At 37.1% G+C, this 18,647-nt stretch overlaps 1 protein-coding gene across 5 annotated transcripts in view; it reads right to left on the bottom strand.

The window, feature by feature from the left end:
* Rabgap1 (RAB GTPase activating protein 1) overlaps window positions 1-18,647 on the bottom strand; it is a 156,022-nt gene that overhangs the window by 117,501 nt on the left and 19,874 nt on the right. For all 5 annotated transcript variants that reach the window (XM_042678642.1, XM_042678644.1, XM_042678640.1 and 2 more), the window contains exon 2: window positions 16,812-17,010. In XM_042678642.1, the coding sequence (XP_042534576.1) occupies window positions 16,812-16,961 (150 nt within the window). In that variant the 5' untranslated portion in view covers window positions 16,962-17,010. The remainder of the gene's footprint in view (window positions 1-16,811; window positions 17,011-18,647) is intronic.

Raw genomic sequence — 18,647 nt, 5'->3', positions numbered from 1 at the left:
TACAGTGACTATATGATATTGTGTGTATACACACACACATCTGGCTTTTATTAGGTGATTATCTCATTTAATTCTCATATAATGGCACCTGCCAATTAGTAAGCATCCAGGTGTATTCCACTACACCACTCTTAGTTCTAATACATTCTCTTCCATCTATTAGAACTGATGTTAGAAAAAAGAAAGCAAAAACTTAACAATTAGTTACACAAAAAAGCAAGTACAATGTGGTTCTATATTCCAATGGTCACAGAACTCTAAGAACATACTAACTATCATGTGCAAAGAAAAACTATTAGAATAATGTAGGTCCTTTCTGAATATAACAACTAAGTTAGATGGCAGCTATAAATTATATGGTAGAATTGGCTACAAGTCTATTTCCTAGAGAGTAAAACTGCATTAATGGAAACAGGACAAAATGTTCGAAAGACAATATCCAGAGTCATTTCCTGGTCTCAAATTTGTACTCCTAACTTTATAGCTCGTTTCCGTCACTGCTCCATTACTAACCAGGCCTAATTTAATATGCCAGTCAAACAAAACTTCTTCACACAGTTTGAGACACTTTCCTGGGGAACAATTAGATCTTCAAGAATGCACATAGAAAATATCAATTTGTGCTGAGTAATCCCTAGAGGGTCTGAAAATTAAAGACAAATTTCTGATGATCTGTAGTTCCCTATATTTTTATCCTGGTGCAGGAAAATATAATTGAAAATGGTCCAAACTAAGTAATTACTTTTGTCAGAAAGCAAATTATAAATGAGCCAAAAGTCCAGTCTGAATATTGGGAGATTTAGTTACTAATCTCACATCACAAACCTGCTCACACACACATTCTGTGCCTTAAAAAAAAAAAAATTTTTACTTCTTCACACAAGGTCTTGCGTAGCAGACCTCAAACTCAGTGGCCTCAAACTCATAATTTTACTGCTCCAGCATCCCAAGTGCTTTAATCCCAAGGATTATAGGCATGTTCCACCATGCCCAGATCTTTAATAGATCACTTAAAAAATCACTTTGTGATTCTCTTATAAATTGTATCTGTTCTGATTATCTTATTACCTGAAGGGATGACCAAAGAAATAACCTAAAGATTTAATTAAAAATTACTAACAAAGTGGGAGACAGCACAAGGGAAGGGGTGACACTATCCCCCGAAATGTACTCCTTACATTTCGTATATAACTGCAACCCCTCTATATATCACCTTTATAGTAACAATAGATAAATAAATAAATAGAATTACTAACATTACTTTAAAAGAGGATGGAGAAAAACCAGAGGCTTGTAAATCTGTTCTAAAATCCAACTGTACGTTTGTAGGTATACTCAGTGATATACAGTGCTTGCCTAGCACTGTGTACATGGCCCTAGTTCCTTTCTCAGAAAGGGTGGGGGTGGGTTGGGGGGGGGAGGAGAGGAAAGAAAAACAGTAGAAAAACCCAAAATGTAAACAGTTAATTCCTAGGTGGGCTTTTAAATTTACTTTTCTTTATCAAGTACTTTGTGTGTACAAGTCCTGGGCCTTGATTGAACTTAGTGTCTGGGAGCTGTTCTTGAGTTTTTTTTGCACAAGGGTAGTACTCTACCACTTAAACCACAGCTCCTCCTCTAGCTTTTCAGTGGTTAATTGGAGCTAAGAGTCTCACGGACTTGCCTGGCCAGGCTGGCTTCAAACTCTGATCCTCACATCTCAGCTTCCTGAGTAGTGAGGATTACAAATGTCAGCCACCACCATCTGGTTACATATTATTTTTATAATCATAATAATAAAATACAAAGACTACTCACATCTTGAGAGAAAAATAAAAAAATCGTTCACATAGCACATGTAGTCTTGACTCTAGGCTCTTTTAAACCTCTAGTATGTACCATACTGCAGGACTTATTTTTTCTGTAAGAAATTCTTAACAATTCTCCAAGTCTTTGTGTTCCACTGTTATCTACTCTATGAAACTCTACTTGTCAGGCTAGGAATGTGGCTTAGTGGTAGAGTACTTGCCTAGCACACATGAAGCCCTGGGTTGGATTCCTCAGTATCACATAAACAGAAAAAGCCAGAAGGGCTGCTGTGGCTCAAATGTTAGAGTGCTAGCCTTGAGCCCAGAACTAGCGGAAAAAAAAATAAAATCCAAAAAAATCCAAAACCAAAGCAAAACAAACAACTTCTACTTATTTTCTCAGGGGACAATTAGGTTTTCCCACAATTCTGTTCATACCTATATCCTAGCACTTGATGAACCGCATCATAAAAACATATTTCCTGCTCTCTCTCCCCACTTCATGGTTCAGTGACTTGTTGAATAAAAATGAAATTACCAGATAGGTAATGCCTGAAATTTAGCTAGAAGATAAGCTTAGACATTACTGAGATGGACTGATTTACATTTCTTCATAATGAAGATTAGCTCATCCACATATCCCTCATCAACAGTCAGACAGAATACCTGGGTAAGAGTCAAGTCAAGATTCCTATCTCAAAGCAGTTTATGTTCAGGTGAAAAAAATTAATACATATTGATTTTATGGCAATTTCTTAGCTTTTTTATTTCAAAAACATCCTAAGAGATATATCTGGGCTTATAGTTAACCATCACCTAGAACTCTTCCACAGCCACTGGAAGCAGTCGTCCCTGATTCCTCCCTGAAGGTGAATCAGGTTTCCATCTTCTCTATTTTACTTTATCTTTTGTTCATTTGAATCAAAACATTCATCTAATTATACTGATGTTTCTTCATCTAATACAATGATGAATATGGCCACAAAATTTCTACAGCTGATTGGTGCCTGTGGCTCATGTCTGTAATCCTAGCTACTCAGGAGGCTAAGCTCAAGAAAGTCCTGAGACTCTTATTTCCAATTAACCACCAGAAAACTGGAGGTGGTACTGTGACTCAAAGTGGTAAAATACTAACTAGTCTTGAGCAAAAACCAACCAACAAACAAAACCCTTAGGAACAGTGCCTAGGCCCCACTTCAAGTCCCACAACAAGAAAACAAAATATATCTACAGCTCCTTCATCTATTTCCCCAAACCCTTGAAATTAGACTGGCTTTCTGATATGCTTTGAACAAGAGTGTGGTATAAGTAAAATGATGTGGAGATTTGAACTCAGTTTGTTTGTTTGCTTAGCTTTTTTGTTCTACAACTTGACACATGCCTCTATTTTCAGCATTTTTTTACTGGTTAACTGGAGGGGGAAAAAAAAAAACCTCTGGAATTTGAACCATCATCCTCAGATGTCAGTCTCCTGAGTGGTTAGCATATAGGCACGAACCATCAGTGCTCAGCAATATGATACAATTTCTAAGCAGCAGCCTTTAGAGGCCTCACAGCTTCCACTATGCTGTGAAGAAGCTAAGATGGAAGACTGCATGAAAAGGCACACCCAGACATCCCAGCAAGTCCCACCTAATCCACCAAAACCCCTTCTCATGTCTCCTAATTAATAACTTTCATATTTTATCATCTTTCAATGTTATCTTCTGAATAATTTCTTAGACTCAATTTCCTGATATTTGTCTCTTTACCTAAGTCTACTTTGATGTTTAACATACTCATCCACCTAGCTCTAAATTTCACTTGCAGAAATTCTAGTTTAGTTTGCATAATCTCCATAAAGTACTTCTTTTGTAATTTTGTTTTTCCCTAATGTTTTCACATTTTTAAGTTTTTGTTTAAATACTACTTACCTTAACGGTTAAACCTAACATGTAATTCTATGGCCTAAATTCTGGCAGAATCCAATGCTGTTGAAGTTTACTTGTTTATATTGAGTTGAATTTTGTCGAATTCATAATATAATTTCTTCTCTCCCTTGGCTTGCATTATCTGTGGGAATACTCTGCAGCCTGAATGACAAGTATGTTTTGCCAGTTTTGTGCTTGCTTCTGTCAGATGCCCTCCCTATTACAAACATGCAGATAGGATAAATTCAAACTCAAACATACGTGAAAACATGCTCATAGGTACAAATTCTTAGCAAGACTCCTCTCCAAACCAGTATCCAAGTTAATATATATGGGCTTTCTTCTTTTCTTCCTGTGACTATAAATAAGACTGTTCCTAGGCTGGGAAGATGGCTCAGTGGTAGAGCGCTTGCCTTGCATGCCTGAGGCCCTGGGTTTGATTCCTCAGCACCACATAAGCAAAAAGAAAAAAGCTGGAAGTGGCGCTGTGGCTCAAGTGGTAGAGCACTAGCCTTGAGCTCAAGAGCTGAGGGACAGCGCCCAGGCCCAGAGTTCAGGCCCCACGACCGGACCCAAAAAAAAAAAAAAAAAGACTGTTCCTATTCAATGAATAATGATATACCTGAGGAAATTGTGTGTGTGTGTGTGTGTGTGTGTGTGTGTGTGTGTGTGTGTGTGTGTGTGTGTGTGTTACTGGGGTTGGAACTTGAGAGCCTCATGTCTTCTCAGTTTGCTTGTTCAGCTAGTGCTCTACTGCTTGAGCTACACTATCAGTCCTACTTTCTGCTGGTTATTTGGAGATGAAGTCTAACTTGTATGGCTAGGCTGGCCTTGAACTGTGATCCTCTGGGTCTCAGTCTCCCAAGAAGCTCAGAGGAATGAATCATAGGTATCTAAGTAGCCCTGGGGATTTTTTTTTAATTGTCAAGGTGATTTACAAAGGGGTTACAGTTACATAAATAAGGTAGTGAGTACATTTCTTGTTGAACTTTATGAGATATCAGATTCAATACCATTGAATGATCTTGGTATTTTTGCATTTAGCTGACCAATAGATCACACTGTCTTGATTACTACTACTTTGGATTAAGTTCTGAATTCACAGTTGTTGTCATACTGTTCTTCACTTTCACCATTTAAGGTTCCTTCCAATACTCTATTAATTAGAACCAGCTTATCATTTCTTTAAAAATGTTACACAGGATTCTATTATGGATTTGGAGAGTACTACCATCTTAACATTAAATATTCTGATTCTGATTTTTTTTTTTTTTTTTTGGTTGGTCGTGGGGTCTGAACTCTGGGCCTGGGCACTGTCTCTCAGCTCTTCAGCTCAAGGCTAGTGCTCTACCACTTGAGCCACAGCACCACTTCCACCTTTTTCTGCTTATGTGGTGCTGAGGAATCGAACCCAAGGCCTCATGCATGAAAGGCAAGCACTCTACCACTGAGCCACCTTCCCAGCCCCACATTAAATATTCTGATTCCTAACATTGGAGGTCTTTCCATTTATTTAGATCTTTATAAATTTCAACAATATTTTCATTTTTTTAGTTCAAACTGAACCTTCTTTTTATTAATTATTTTGTCCTTTTGAGTGCTCCTAACTGAATTATGTTCTTGTTATTGGTGACACAGATTTTGAGTGTATGGAAACAGAATTTTTTTCACAATTATCTTCATGATATAATCTTATTGAATATTTAAGAATTTTGATTTACAAGCTATGTAGCCTAAACTACGCAAATTCAAACTACTGTTCCTCCTGCATCAGATTCGAGTGCTGTGTTACAGGTATTAACCACCATGCCTAGCTCCACCTTTGCAATAAAGGCATTTACTTCTTTTTCATCCTAAATAGCCAGGTCATAACCGCTTGTACAACACTGAACAGAGGTGATAAATGCAAACACCATTGTCTTGTCCTTAAAATTAGAAGGAAAATACCTACTCTCACCATTAAGTATGATTTTCACTGTAGGTGTTTTATAGATACTCTCTTTTGCACTGGGATGTTCCATTGTATTGTTTTGAGGACCTTTTCTTTCATATGCTCACAGAAAAGTATCAGTTTGTCAAATGCTTTTTCTGTTGAAATAATATCATTTTGAAGGATTTCTATTGAGATAACCACACTTATAAGTTTGTCAGATACTAAACCAACTTGGTCATGTTGTGAAATATGTTTTATATGTTGATAAGGTCAATTTTCTAGCATATTATAGAAGATATTTTTATATAATTTCATAAAAATATTGCTATATAACTTCTTTGTGACATTCTTTTCTGATTTTGGTATTAAGGTAATATACTGTCTTCAAAGAATGACTTCGTAAATATTCACTACTTTTCTATTTTATGGTGAAAGTTTGTGATGAACTAATTCTATTCTTTACATAACTGACAGAATTCAGCACAGAAGCTATCTGTCATTGAACTTTGCTGATACTTTTTTGACTATTAATTCAGTCTGTTATTTTGATTCAGACTATATAATCAGTTTTATTACTGTCCTTTTAAAAATATGTTCAGGGCTGGGAAGGTAGCTCAGTGGTAGAGTGCTTGCCTTTCATGCATGAGGCCCTGGGTTGGATTCCTCAGCACAATGTAAGCAGAAAAAGCCAGAAGTGGTGCTGTGGCTCAAGTGGTAGAATGCTGAGCCTTGAGCTGAAGAGCTGAGGGACAGTGTCCAGGCCCAGAGTTCAGGCTCCACGACTGACAAAAATAAATAAAATAAAAATATGTTCATTTCATCCATTCATTAGAATATAACTATGGCTTCATGATTCTTTTATGGAAGGCCAGTATAATGTCTCTTATTTCTAAATCTAGTAGTTTGTTTCTTTTTTCTTTATCAATGTTGTGTATTTTCAAAGAAGCAATGTTTGAAGCAACTGATTTCCTCTTCATTCTATTTCACTTTCTGGTCTAGTCTTCTACTTTCTTTCTCTTGATTATTTTCAGCTTAATGTGCCCTTCTTTTACTATTGCCTTAATGTGGAAGGTAACCTTGATTTTATTATTGTTTTAAATGGAAGTTTTAGGGTTTGAACTCAAGACCTTCACTTGCTTGTACAAGACCTTGTACCTAACTTTTGCCTAGTCCAGTTTAAACCATAATCTTCGACTTCCTGAATAGCTAGGACAATAGGCTGTTTACTGGTTGAAATGGACGCTGATCTCAGTACCCTGAGTAGCTGGAATTACAGAAATGAGTCACTGTCTCCAACAGATCTTTCTTCTTAAGACAGGCATTTATAATTATAAACAAAACAAGTCTTAGCAAATAAAAAAACTGAAACAACTCCCTTTATTCTTTCTGGCCAAGATGATATAAAAATAGAATTTGACAGAAAAGAAACCACAGAATATATTCAAACATATGGAGAGTAAACAATTTATTGACTGATGAGTGAGTCATTGAAGAAATAAGGGGGAAATCCAAGGGTTCCTAAAATTAAATGAAAATGAACATACAATTTACCAAAATCTTTGGAATATAATAAAAGCAGTGTTAAGAGGAAAGTTTACAGAATGAATGCCTGTATCAAAAACCAAACCAAACAGAAAGAGGGCCGGAAGCATGGTCAGTGTCAGATGAAAGTTTACAGCTACATCAAAACAAAGTAACAAACAACACTAATAAAACAGATTTCAAACAAATAGCCTTACGATGATGTAGTGAAGTGAAACCAAGAATTCGCAAATAGAAAAGATTAGGGCAAAAAAATAGTGAGTTAGAGATTTAAAAACAAAATAAAGAATCAAAAACTAGACCTTGGGAGGCTTGAGATCTGAGGATTATGGTTTTAAGCCATCCTGGGTAGAAAAATCCACAAGACTGCAATCAAACAAAGGAGGAGGCAACAATGCTTGATAAGAAATGTACTCATTATCTTGCCCATGTAATTGTAACCCCTCTGTATGGTATTTTCACACACACAAAAAAAAGACTGCAATCAACCAGCAAAAAAGCTGGACTAGAAGTGTAACTCAAATATTAGCACCAGCATGAGTGAAAAGGCTGAGCAAGAACACAAGTCCAACTACACAACTTTGGGAGGGGGAAAGGGGAGATGAGAGGGAAATACTGGGAGACAATGAGGGAAAGGGTGATATTGTCCAAAAAGAAATGTACCCTTTTCCTGACATATAACTATAACCACTCTGTACAACACCTTCAATAATAACAATTTAACAATTTGAAAAATGACATAAACCCCAGCCCCCTTTCAAGCCCCAATACTAGCACAAAAAATTTAAGTAACAAAAGAATCAAAGCTGGTTCTTTGAAAAGATAAATAAAGACTGATGAAACCTTTGCCAATCTGACCAAAAAGAAAAAAGGACAACACATTAAAAAAAAAACTATGAAATTGAAGCACTAAGTCTCTGAACAAAGAAAAGCACAGGGAAGCCAAATTCACTACCAAATTCTTTTTTTTCTTTTTTAAAATTTTTATTTTTTATTGTGAAAATACTGTATAGAGGGGTCACTACCAAATTCTATCAAACCTTTAGTGAAGAACTAACACCAATACTCCTCAAGCTTTTCCATGAAACAGAAAGGAAAGGAACACTATCATTTTATGGCAGCCAGTATTATACTCATTCTAAAACTGGATGAGGACACACATAAAAAAAGAGAATTATAGATCAATTTCTTTAAGAACACAGACAATTACCTGACTTATGAAACAGTAACTCCTCCGTATATCACCTTTATAATAACAAAAAATAAGTATTAGTTAAAAAAAAAAAAAAGACATAGCCAGACACTGGTAGCTTAGGCCTATACTTCTAGCTACTCAGGAGGCTGAGATCTGAGGGTTAGGGTTCGAAGCCAGCCCAATAAGGAAAGTCTATAAGACTTTCCAATAATCACAGAAAAAGCTGGAAGTGGCACTATGGCTCAAGTGGTAGAGTGTTAGTCTTGAGCAAAAAGGAGCTCAAGGACAGTGCCTAGGCCCAGAGTTCAAGCCACAGGTCTGGCACAAAAAACAAAAACAAACAAAAAAAGAAAAACACCAAAATTCTCACAAAAAATACTTGCAAACTGAATTTAACAACACACTAAAAAGATACACCACAATCAATTCTGTCTCAATTCTAGGGTAGCAAGGCTAGGCATATGTAAGTCATATTGCAATCAGATTCTGTTTAAACCTAACACATAAACAGAATCAAGGATAAAACATCACATAACGCTCTTAATGCAGTCTTTGACAAACTAAACAACTTTTCATAACAAAAGCTCTGAAGAAAATGGGAATATAGGGAATATGCCTCAAAATAATAAAAGCTATGGATGACAAACCCAGAGCCAATATTACACTGAATGAAGAAAAACTGAAATCACATCCTCTAAAGTTAGCAAGGAGACAAGGGTGCACAATCTTCTCAGTCTTATTCAAGATAGTTCTGGAATTTCTAGCCAGAGCAGTAAGGCAATAGAAAATAAATAAAAAGTATACAAATAAGAAACTGTATTCTCTCTACAGCACCCTTCTAATAATAAAAAAAATTAACAAGGAGAAAAAAGAATACAAATAGGGAAGAAATCAACTTATCCCTTCCTTAGTTACAAATGATGTAATTCTACACTTAAGAACCTAATGATATCACCATAAAGTCCCTACGTGTGATACTTTTTGACAATGTAGCAGGAGATTTAAAAAACAACAACAACATAAAACAACTAGCCTTTCTACCTATCAACAATAAATAGGCAAAGAGAGAAATCAAGAAAAAAACTCCAAACTGGGAGAGAGCAAGGGAAGGGGGGACATTATCCAGAAAGAAATGTAATCATGGGGCTGGGAAGGTGGCTCAGTGGTAGAGTGCTTGCCTTGCATGCCTGAGGGAGGCCCTGGGTTCCAATCCTCAGCACCACATAAGCAGAAAAAGCCAGAAGTGGCGCGGTGGCTTAGTGGTAGAGTGCTACCCTTGAGCTGCAGAGCTGAGAGACAGTACCCAGGACCAGAGTTCAGGCCCCATGACTGACAAAAAAAGAAAAGAAAAGAAAGAAAGAAATGTAATCATTAACTGCTATTTATAATTGTAACTCCTCTGTATATCACCTTTATAATAACAATAAAAAGGAGGAAAAAAGTTAAACAATTCCATTTACAAAACCTTTAAAAAATAGAAATATGTAAGTACAAATGCAACAAGAAAGTAAGATTTCTACAATAAAAACTATAAAATCCTGAAGAAATTAATTGAGGATTCCAGAAGATGTAAAGACCTCATTTCATGATTATGGGAATATTTTGAAAAAGGCCATAACTACCAAAAGCAATATCATTCTAGGCAAAAATAGAAAAAGCAATTGTAAAATTGTAGGGAAGCATAAAAGAATGTAAATAGCAAAAAGAGCATTGCTGGAGGCATCACACATTACACTTCAAATTACACTCCACCGATATAGTAACCAAAATTGTATGGATACTGGCATAAAGCCCAACATGAGACCAATGGAAAAGAACAGAAAACTAAAAAACAAGCCTGCCCACTGGTGGCTCATTTCTCTAATCCTAGCTACTGAGGAGGCTGAGATCTGAGGATTGTGGTTTGAAGTCAGTCAGGGAAGAAAAGTCTGGGATACTCTTATCTCCAATAAACTACTCAGAAAAAGTTGAAAGTGGCACTGAAGCTCAAGTGGTAGAACACTCAAGGATAGTGCCAAAACAAACAAAAAATGCTGGCAAGAATGTGGGAGAAAAGGAACCTTTATACACTGTTGTTGAGAATGCAAACTAGTGTAACCACTATGGAAATCAATATGGAGGTTCATCAAAAACTAAAAATAAACCTTCATTATGACCTGTCCATCTCACTCTTGGGCATATATCCAAAGCACAGTAAATCAATATTCAAAAAAGGTATAGTCATTTTTACTGTAACTCTGTTCATAATAAAACTGTGGAACTGGTTGAGGTACCCAACTATCAATGAATGGATAAAGAAAATATGGTATACATACATATACCATGGAATGTTACTCACACAGAAAAATTAGGTCATTTGTAGGAAAATGGATGGAATTGGAGGTCATTATGTTCCATGAGATAAGCCAAGCTCAAAAGGTCAAATATTACATGTTCTCACTCACTTAAGGAGTATAGAACTAAAATAATGATGAAGATGATGATAATGATAGCAATGGAATGGAATATGAACATATGAGGATTGTTTAGGAAGGAATCACAGGACCAAGGAGAGGGGAAAGAGGGGATACTGAGTAAAGAGGATAGAAGGATATGACCATAGAATAATAAAAGCCACTAAATGTTAATTGAAAAAGGAGGAGGGAAAGGAAGCGGAATGGAATGTGGTCAATCTAGTCAAAGTGACCTGCATGCATGTATGGAAATAGTACAATGAACCCCCTTAACTTACAAATGTATGCTAATTTTTAAAAAGCAATATCCTTGGTACTGTATGAAATTACCTCAAACATCACATCTTAATTTGCCTGAATCAGCTTCTGATTTATAGCAACTTAATCCTATTGAGATACAGAAGCAATACACCTGCAGCTCTTTTCTCTCCTTTTCTTTAATACTATTACACACAACATCTATAAATTTTACAAATCTACCAGTAACTCTCAATAACTCAGACTTTTTCACTCTATTATTTGTTATGTGTTCTTTGATGTCAATTATTGCTGAAGCAATAACTGCTTCAGTGTGCCATGATCCATGCTCACATAAAACAGCAATCTTAATAAATGTGTTCTGACTGCTCTATCCACCAGCCCCACTGTTCCTTATCTCCCTCCTTGGACCCACTTCTTCCCATAGACATAATATTGGAAGTAGACCAACTATAAACCCTCTAGTATCCTCTAATTTTTCAAGTGAAATGAGGCTGTGTAAATCCCTCACTTTACATCAAAAGCTAGAAATGATTAGATCAGTGAGGAAGGTCTACCAAAAACCAAGATGGGCAAAAAGCTAGATTTCTAGTTGTGAATGAAAATGAAAAGTTCTTGAAGGAAATTAAACTTGTCACTACAATGAACACACCAACAAAAAAGAAAAAAATCAGACTCATTGATAACTTAAAGTTTTAGTGATCTAAACAGAAGATCAAACCAGCCAACATTCTCTCAAGCCAAAAGACAATCCAGAGAAATGTCTTCTCTTCAGTTCTATGGAGGCTGAAAGAGGTAAGGAAACTACAGTAGAAAACTTTAAAGCTAGTAGAGATTTAAGGAGGGAAAAAGCCATCTCTATAACATAAGAGGGCTAGGTAAAGCAACAGGTACTAATATAGAAGCTGGAGAAATTATCCAGAAGAATGGCTAGGACAACTGATAAAAGTAGCTATACCAAACAACAGATTTTCAATGGACATGAGACAACCTCATGTTGGAAGAAGATGCCATGGAGGACATACACAGCTAGAGAAAAACAACAACAAAACCCAATGCTGAGCTCCAATGTTAGGCAAAGTTAAACTATGTTTCTGGTACCAGTACCCAGGTTGAACCTCAGGGCCATTACCTCTAGCTTGGCTTTTTCTGTCACAGTTGGCATTTTACCACATAAACCACACCTTCAATTCCAGCTTTTTGCTAGGTTATAGGAGATAGCCTTGAACCTTGATTCTCAGATCTCAGCCTCTGAGTAGACAAGACGATGTATAGCCTCTAGTGCATGGCTAAAATTCATGGGTGGTTGTTACTGTCTTCTTTTGATGTGTGTGTGCTCTTATTCAGCTTTATCTGCTCACAGCTGGTACTCTACCACTTGATCCATGTCTCTAGTTCCTAGGCTGGTACCACTAATGATTTTAATGTTCAATTACAATATGAAAACCCTAGAGCCCTTATTATTATATTCAATCTATTTTGCCTGTGTTCTACAAATATAACAAAGCTTAGATGACAGCACATCTGTTGACAATAATATTTACTGAATGTTTCTTTGTTGAGATGTATTGCTCAGGAAAAAAAAAGGCTCCTTTGAAAATACTACTGCTCACTGACAACACATCCAAGAAAGAGCTCTACTGGAGAGAATACAAGATTAAAGTTGCTTTCATGTCTGCTAACTCAATATCCATTCAACAATCTATGCATCCAGGAGTAATTTTCTTCAAGTGTTTTTCTTTAAGAAATACATTTATAGTTAGGTGCCAGGGCTCATGCCTATAATCAGGTAGCTGAGATCTGAGGATCCCAGTTCAAAGCCAGCACAGGCAGGGAAGTTGGTGAGACTTTTGTCTCTAACAGACCACCAAAAAGCCAGAAATGGAGCTGTGGTTTAAGTGGTAGAGCATTAACCATGAGCACAAAAGCTGATGGATAGCACCCATGCCCAGCATTAAAAAAAAAAAAAAAAGCCGGGTGCCAGTAGCTCATGCCTGTAATCCTAGCTACTCAGGAGGCTGAGATCTGAAGATCAAGGTTCAAAGCCAGCTGCTGGAAAGGGCGTGAGACACTTATCTCCAATAAATCACCAGAAAATTGGAAGTGGCGCTGTGGCTCAAGTGGTGGAGTGCTCACCTTGAGATGAAGAGCTCAGGGACAATGGCCAGGCCCAGAGTTCACGTCCCACAACCAAAAAAAAAAAAAAAGGAAGAAAGAAAGCAAGACGGAAAGAAAACTGAAAATAGAAATGGAAGGAGGGAAAGAAGGAAGGAAGGAAAGGAGGGAGAGAGGGAGAAAAGGAAGGAGGAAGGGAGGGAGGAAGGGAAGGAAGGAGGGAGGGAGGGAGGGAGGGAGGGAGGGAAGGAAGGAAGGAAGGAAGGCAGGCAGGCAGGCAGGCAGACATTTTTTTTTTTTAATTTTTGTTAGTCCTGGGGCTTGAACTCTGGGCCTGGCCACTGTCCCTGAGCTCTTCAGCTCACAGCTAGCACTCTACAACTGGAGCCACAGCACCACCTCTGATTTTTTGATGTTTAATTGGAGATAAGAGTCTCACAGATTTTCTTGCCCAGGCTGGATTTGAACCACGATCCTCAAATCTTAGCCTCCTGAGGTGCTAGGATTACAGGTGTGAGTCACTGGCGCCTGGCTCAGGAAGACATTTTTAAGACTAGAGCTGCCCGAGACAGTGATTTCTCTAAGGAATATGGATAAATTAAAAATCTCCTGAAAAGATACAAACATTCTAGATGCCATTAAGATCATTTTCTGTTCACAGGAGGAGATCAAATTGAATTTTGGGAGAAGTTGATTCTATGTATTTGAATGGTTAAGACTTTAGCAGAAGAAGTAACTGCCGATGCAGAACTAGCAAGAAAACTAGGATTCGAAATACAGTAAGCCGGAAGTGGCGCTGTGGCTCAAGTGGTAGAGTACTAGCCTTGAGCTGGAGCTGAGGGACAGTGCCCAGGCCCAAGGTTCAGGCCCCACGACCGACAAAAAAAAATAAAAAATAAAAAAATACAGTAAACCCAGCTTATTTGTATATTCATTACATACAATTTTGACCAAATGCAGCCAAAAGAAATTTCTGTGCCTGTTATGCAGCTCAGTTGATGCAGAGAAGCTCTCACTCCCTTGTTATCTCCTGTTGTGTTTCAACTATATATCCTGAACAATTCAATGTATCCTCAATGGTGGTCTCCTTGAAGCCATATACCCAGATACCAAAGCCTACCACAAAGAATGAAGTAGTATTTGATTACTACAATCTCCTGATAAAACTTAATAGATGAGGAGGTTCTTGTCATGGATGTGCAAACAAAGTGATTTTTATCCTTTTTTCCTCTTAATTACTGGAGATTGAACTCAGGACCCTGCACTTGGCTAGGCAAGTGTTGTACCACTTGAGCTACGCCTTTTCTGCTTTACTTCTGAGATAGGGTCTCACATTTTAGCTCAGGCTGGCCTGGAATGTTATCATCTTACTTATGCTCTGGCCTTGCTGGGATGTCAGGCATATACTAAAACATCCAGTTATTGGTTCAGATGGGGATCTCACAAATTTTTGGCTTCAAATTGTCAACCTCCCAATCTCCATCCACTTCCTTAGTAACTGGGACTACAGTTTTGCGCTGCCACACCTACCTGAGAAAGTAATCTAAGATGCTCTGAATATTGCTGAAATGACAACAAAGGATTTTGAATATTACATAAAGCTAGCTAATAAAGCAAAAGCAGGGCTTGACTTCAATTCTGAAAGCAGTTCTTACGTGGGTAAAATGCTCTCAAAAAGGTTTGCATGATACATAAAACATTTTTTTCCATCAAAAGGAAGAATCAATCGATGCAGCAAAATTCATTGTTGCCTTATTGTAAGAAACTGACTCATTTTTCCTTTCAGCAATCACCACCCTGATCAGTCAGCCTCCTAAGTAGCTGTAAGACAGACATGAGCTACTGGCACCAAGCCTAAAGTATCTTTTTAATTAAAGTGTGAATAGTGTTTTCTATTTTTACACAAAATAGTATTGCACACTTAACTGTGTAGTCAAAACATAAGTTCATATGTACTATGAAACCAGAATACTATGATACTTTCCTGAAATAGTTTAGAACTAACTCACAAGATCTTCAAGTTGTATCTTCCTGAGGCCAGCCCTGGCAGTTGGTAGGATTTTCTCTGAAATAGCTTATCCCACTGGCATCTTGTCTCTAGTGTTTCTACTGAGATGTTGGGCATAAATCTTAGGAGGGGTAGAAGAGGAGAGGAGGAGGAGGAGGAATAGGAGAAGTGGGAAGGGAGGGTGTCTCAAAAATATTGAGTCATTTTGCCCATGTAATTGTAACCCCTCTGTACAGTATTTTCACAATAAAAAATAAATATTGAGTCATTTATCTCCAGATGCTCTCAAAACTTTATCCTTGTTTTTGGCTTTTAAGTTGTTGTTGTTGTTTTCCCTTGGGTCGGTCATGGGGCTTGAACTCAGGGCATGGGCTCTGTCCCTGGGTTTTTTTGCTCAAGGTTAGCACTGTACCACTTTGAGCTATAGCTCCAATTCCTGTTTTAGGTGGTTAATTGGAGATAAGAGTCTCATGAACTTTCTTGCCTGGGTTAGCTTCAAACTGCAATCCTCAGATCTCAGACTCCTGAGTAGCTAGGATTATAGATGTGAGCCGCTAGCACCCTGGTGGCTTTTAACAGTTTTAAGATGTGCTTCTCTGTGGAGCTCTTTACATTTATCCCACCTGGAGTTGACTGAGTTTTCTGAATGTGTCCAGTGTAACTTTTCATTAAGTTTGAGATGTTTTCAGGCATCATTTCTTTGGATTTTTTTTTGGGGGGGGTCCGGTCGTGGGGCCTGAACTCTGGGCCTGGGAGCTGTCCCTGAACTCTTCAGCTCAAGGCTAGCACTCTACCACTTGAGCCACAGCGCCACTTCCAGCTTGTTTTTGTTTTTTGCTTATGTGGTGCTGGTTCTTTGGCTATTTTTGTCTGTTTATCTTTCTCCCTACTCTTCTTCTTGAGATCTAAACTTACTTGACATATTCATTTTCTTATTTATTAGTCTATTTCTACCATTTGAATGAAAGCTCTAGGAGGGCAGGAGGTTTGGCCTGAGGCTGTTCACCATTGTATCCCCAGAATAAACTCTTGTTGAATAAACAGATGTAAACAGGAATTTAAATATTTTAATTACTTATTTTTTAAATGATAGCTTTAACAATCTGTTTTTTAATTTATATCCAGAAAGAGAAGAATAATAAATAATACCAGAGTATGGAAAATAAAGTTATAGTTATTTATTTGACTGAGAAATGATCAAAGGTAGATACTTAAGGTTATATCTTGGTAATCTTAAACTTTTATTTTTCATAACTACCATTATGGACTTTGCCAATACAAATACATGAATACGCATGCACACACGCACGTGCCCACAGGCACACACACACAAGGTTCAAAACAAACAAGTACTTCTAAATCAACAGAAAAGTGAAAACAAAATTAAAATTATAAATGTTTATCCTTACTTCTAGTGTTGATAGGAGTATTGGAAAATTTAAATGCTAATAAAAATAAAAATCCTTAATGTGAGTTTCTTGTTAAGTATATATAATGCAAACATTACATTGATTACATGTGCTCATTTTCCCTGCCATTCCTCTTTTCTATTCAGGCTGTGTCTATAATGGCTTTACAAGAGGAAACAAAATAAATTTATGAAGTTTTACCTTGAGTCCTGTTTTCTCATCATCACTTCCATTATTTGTAGATGGTGTTTCATCTCCTTGCCTGGAAACCAAGACAAAATCTTCACTATTAAGGGTAGATACTGAGTCTGAGGAGACACTGATTTTTCCAACAGAAGCCTTGTCATCCATAACTCAAGAATGAAGTTCAACTCATGAATGATTAAATATTTTTAAATGCCTGAAAAACAAAAATCATAAAGATACTCAGATAGAATGTCTGCTGGATATTCACTTATGCTCAAAATTCCTACTAAGCCCATATGGAAAAATATTTTTTAATGCTGCCAATATATTTTCCCAGGACAGTACAAAATCGTTCCTATTACCTACAACTTGGGCTTCTTACTCTGATATTAAGGAAATTTTAACTAGGCAGGGTCAAGATATTTTGACTTCAAATAAATTACACATTTCTTTCAGAATAACCTTTGTTTATGGGGTATGAACTTTTGTGCTTTTTCCTTTCATGTGTAAAGCTGAGCACATAAGTAAAATGAAAGCACTTGGTTACTGTGAAAGTCTAATAACTAAGGTCTTCCTAACATCAATACTTAAATTTAAAATACTTTGATCATTTTAGCAAATGCAAGTTCACACTAATACAAAGAGAGATAAATTCAAAGCAGTAGTTCTAGAACCAGAAATAGCTTACATAGCAAGCAATCAGAAGTCCGTAACAAACTCAATTCCTCTACAGCAGGGTTCTTAGGATAAAACTCAAAATGAACATTACCCAATAAATGAGTTTCATGCCAAAAAAAATCCCAAGAAAACGTATAAAGATGTGTCATTTATGAAAAGGCATTCAATTATTTATTGACTAAAAAAGTTAAACTCAAATTTATCTTCACATTTTTAATCTGCTTCTGTACACTTTGTGGGCAATGTTTCCATTTGCTTGCCAAAAACTCAACTAAACAAAGCAACATTACACTATTAGGAGTGTTAATCAATTAAGAACAGAGCCATAGAGCTAGACTCAAAACATCAGTAGGATTCTGATAGTGTTTAATCTTGCCAATTGAAAAGTCCTGATTTATGCTTGGGGTGGGGGTGGGGAGTGGGGGGAGGAGAGAGAGGGAGAAGGAAAGAGAAAGAAAAGAGAAAGAGAGAGACAAAGACAGAGAGTTGGTCTTAAGGCTTGAACTCAGGTCACTGGTCATTGTCCTTGAACTTTTGTGTTCAAGTCTAGTGCTCTACCACTTGAGCTATAGCTCTGTTTCTGGCTTTTTGCTAAGAGCTAAGAGTCTTACAGACCTTCTTATGTGGGCTAGCTTCTACCCACAATCCTTAGTCCTCAGATCTCAACCTGAATAGCTAGGATTACAGGTGTGAGCCATCAGCATCCAGATGGCCTTGGGACTTTTAATGAATATTTATTTGTTGACTATACTTCATATGACAAACGCTATTTTTCCTTACAAGACCTAAATAAAACACTTAATGGTAGGCATTACAGAATTGCTGAGTACTAGAGTTGAAAGAAGACTTAAAATCAATACTGTTAAACAGAGAAGTAAAGTTATTTAACTAGTTAATGACATAGCTAACATAGAATCTCAGTCCCTGATGCTTTTTAAATTATTTCCTCTGTTTAAAGATTATACCGGGGGGGGGGGGGGGGGGGGGGGGGGGGGGGGGGGGGGGGAGGATGGGAAGGGTAAACAAAGGAGGAGGCTACAATGCTTGATAAGAAATGTACTCACTATCTTGCCCATGTAATTGTAACCCCTCTGTTCAGTATTTTTCACAATAAAAAAAAAAATATATATATATAAAAAGATTATACCACAGATCTACATTTTATAAAACCAA

This window comes from Dipodomys spectabilis, unplaced genomic scaffold (genome assembly GCF_019054845.1).
Source record: "Dipodomys spectabilis isolate Male_0828 unplaced genomic scaffold, ASM1905484v1 ptg000046l, whole genome shotgun sequence".
Lineage (NCBI taxonomy): Eukaryota > Metazoa > Chordata > Mammalia > Rodentia > Heteromyidae > Dipodomys > Dipodomys spectabilis.
This window is presented reverse-complemented; position numbering and strand designations above follow the sequence as displayed.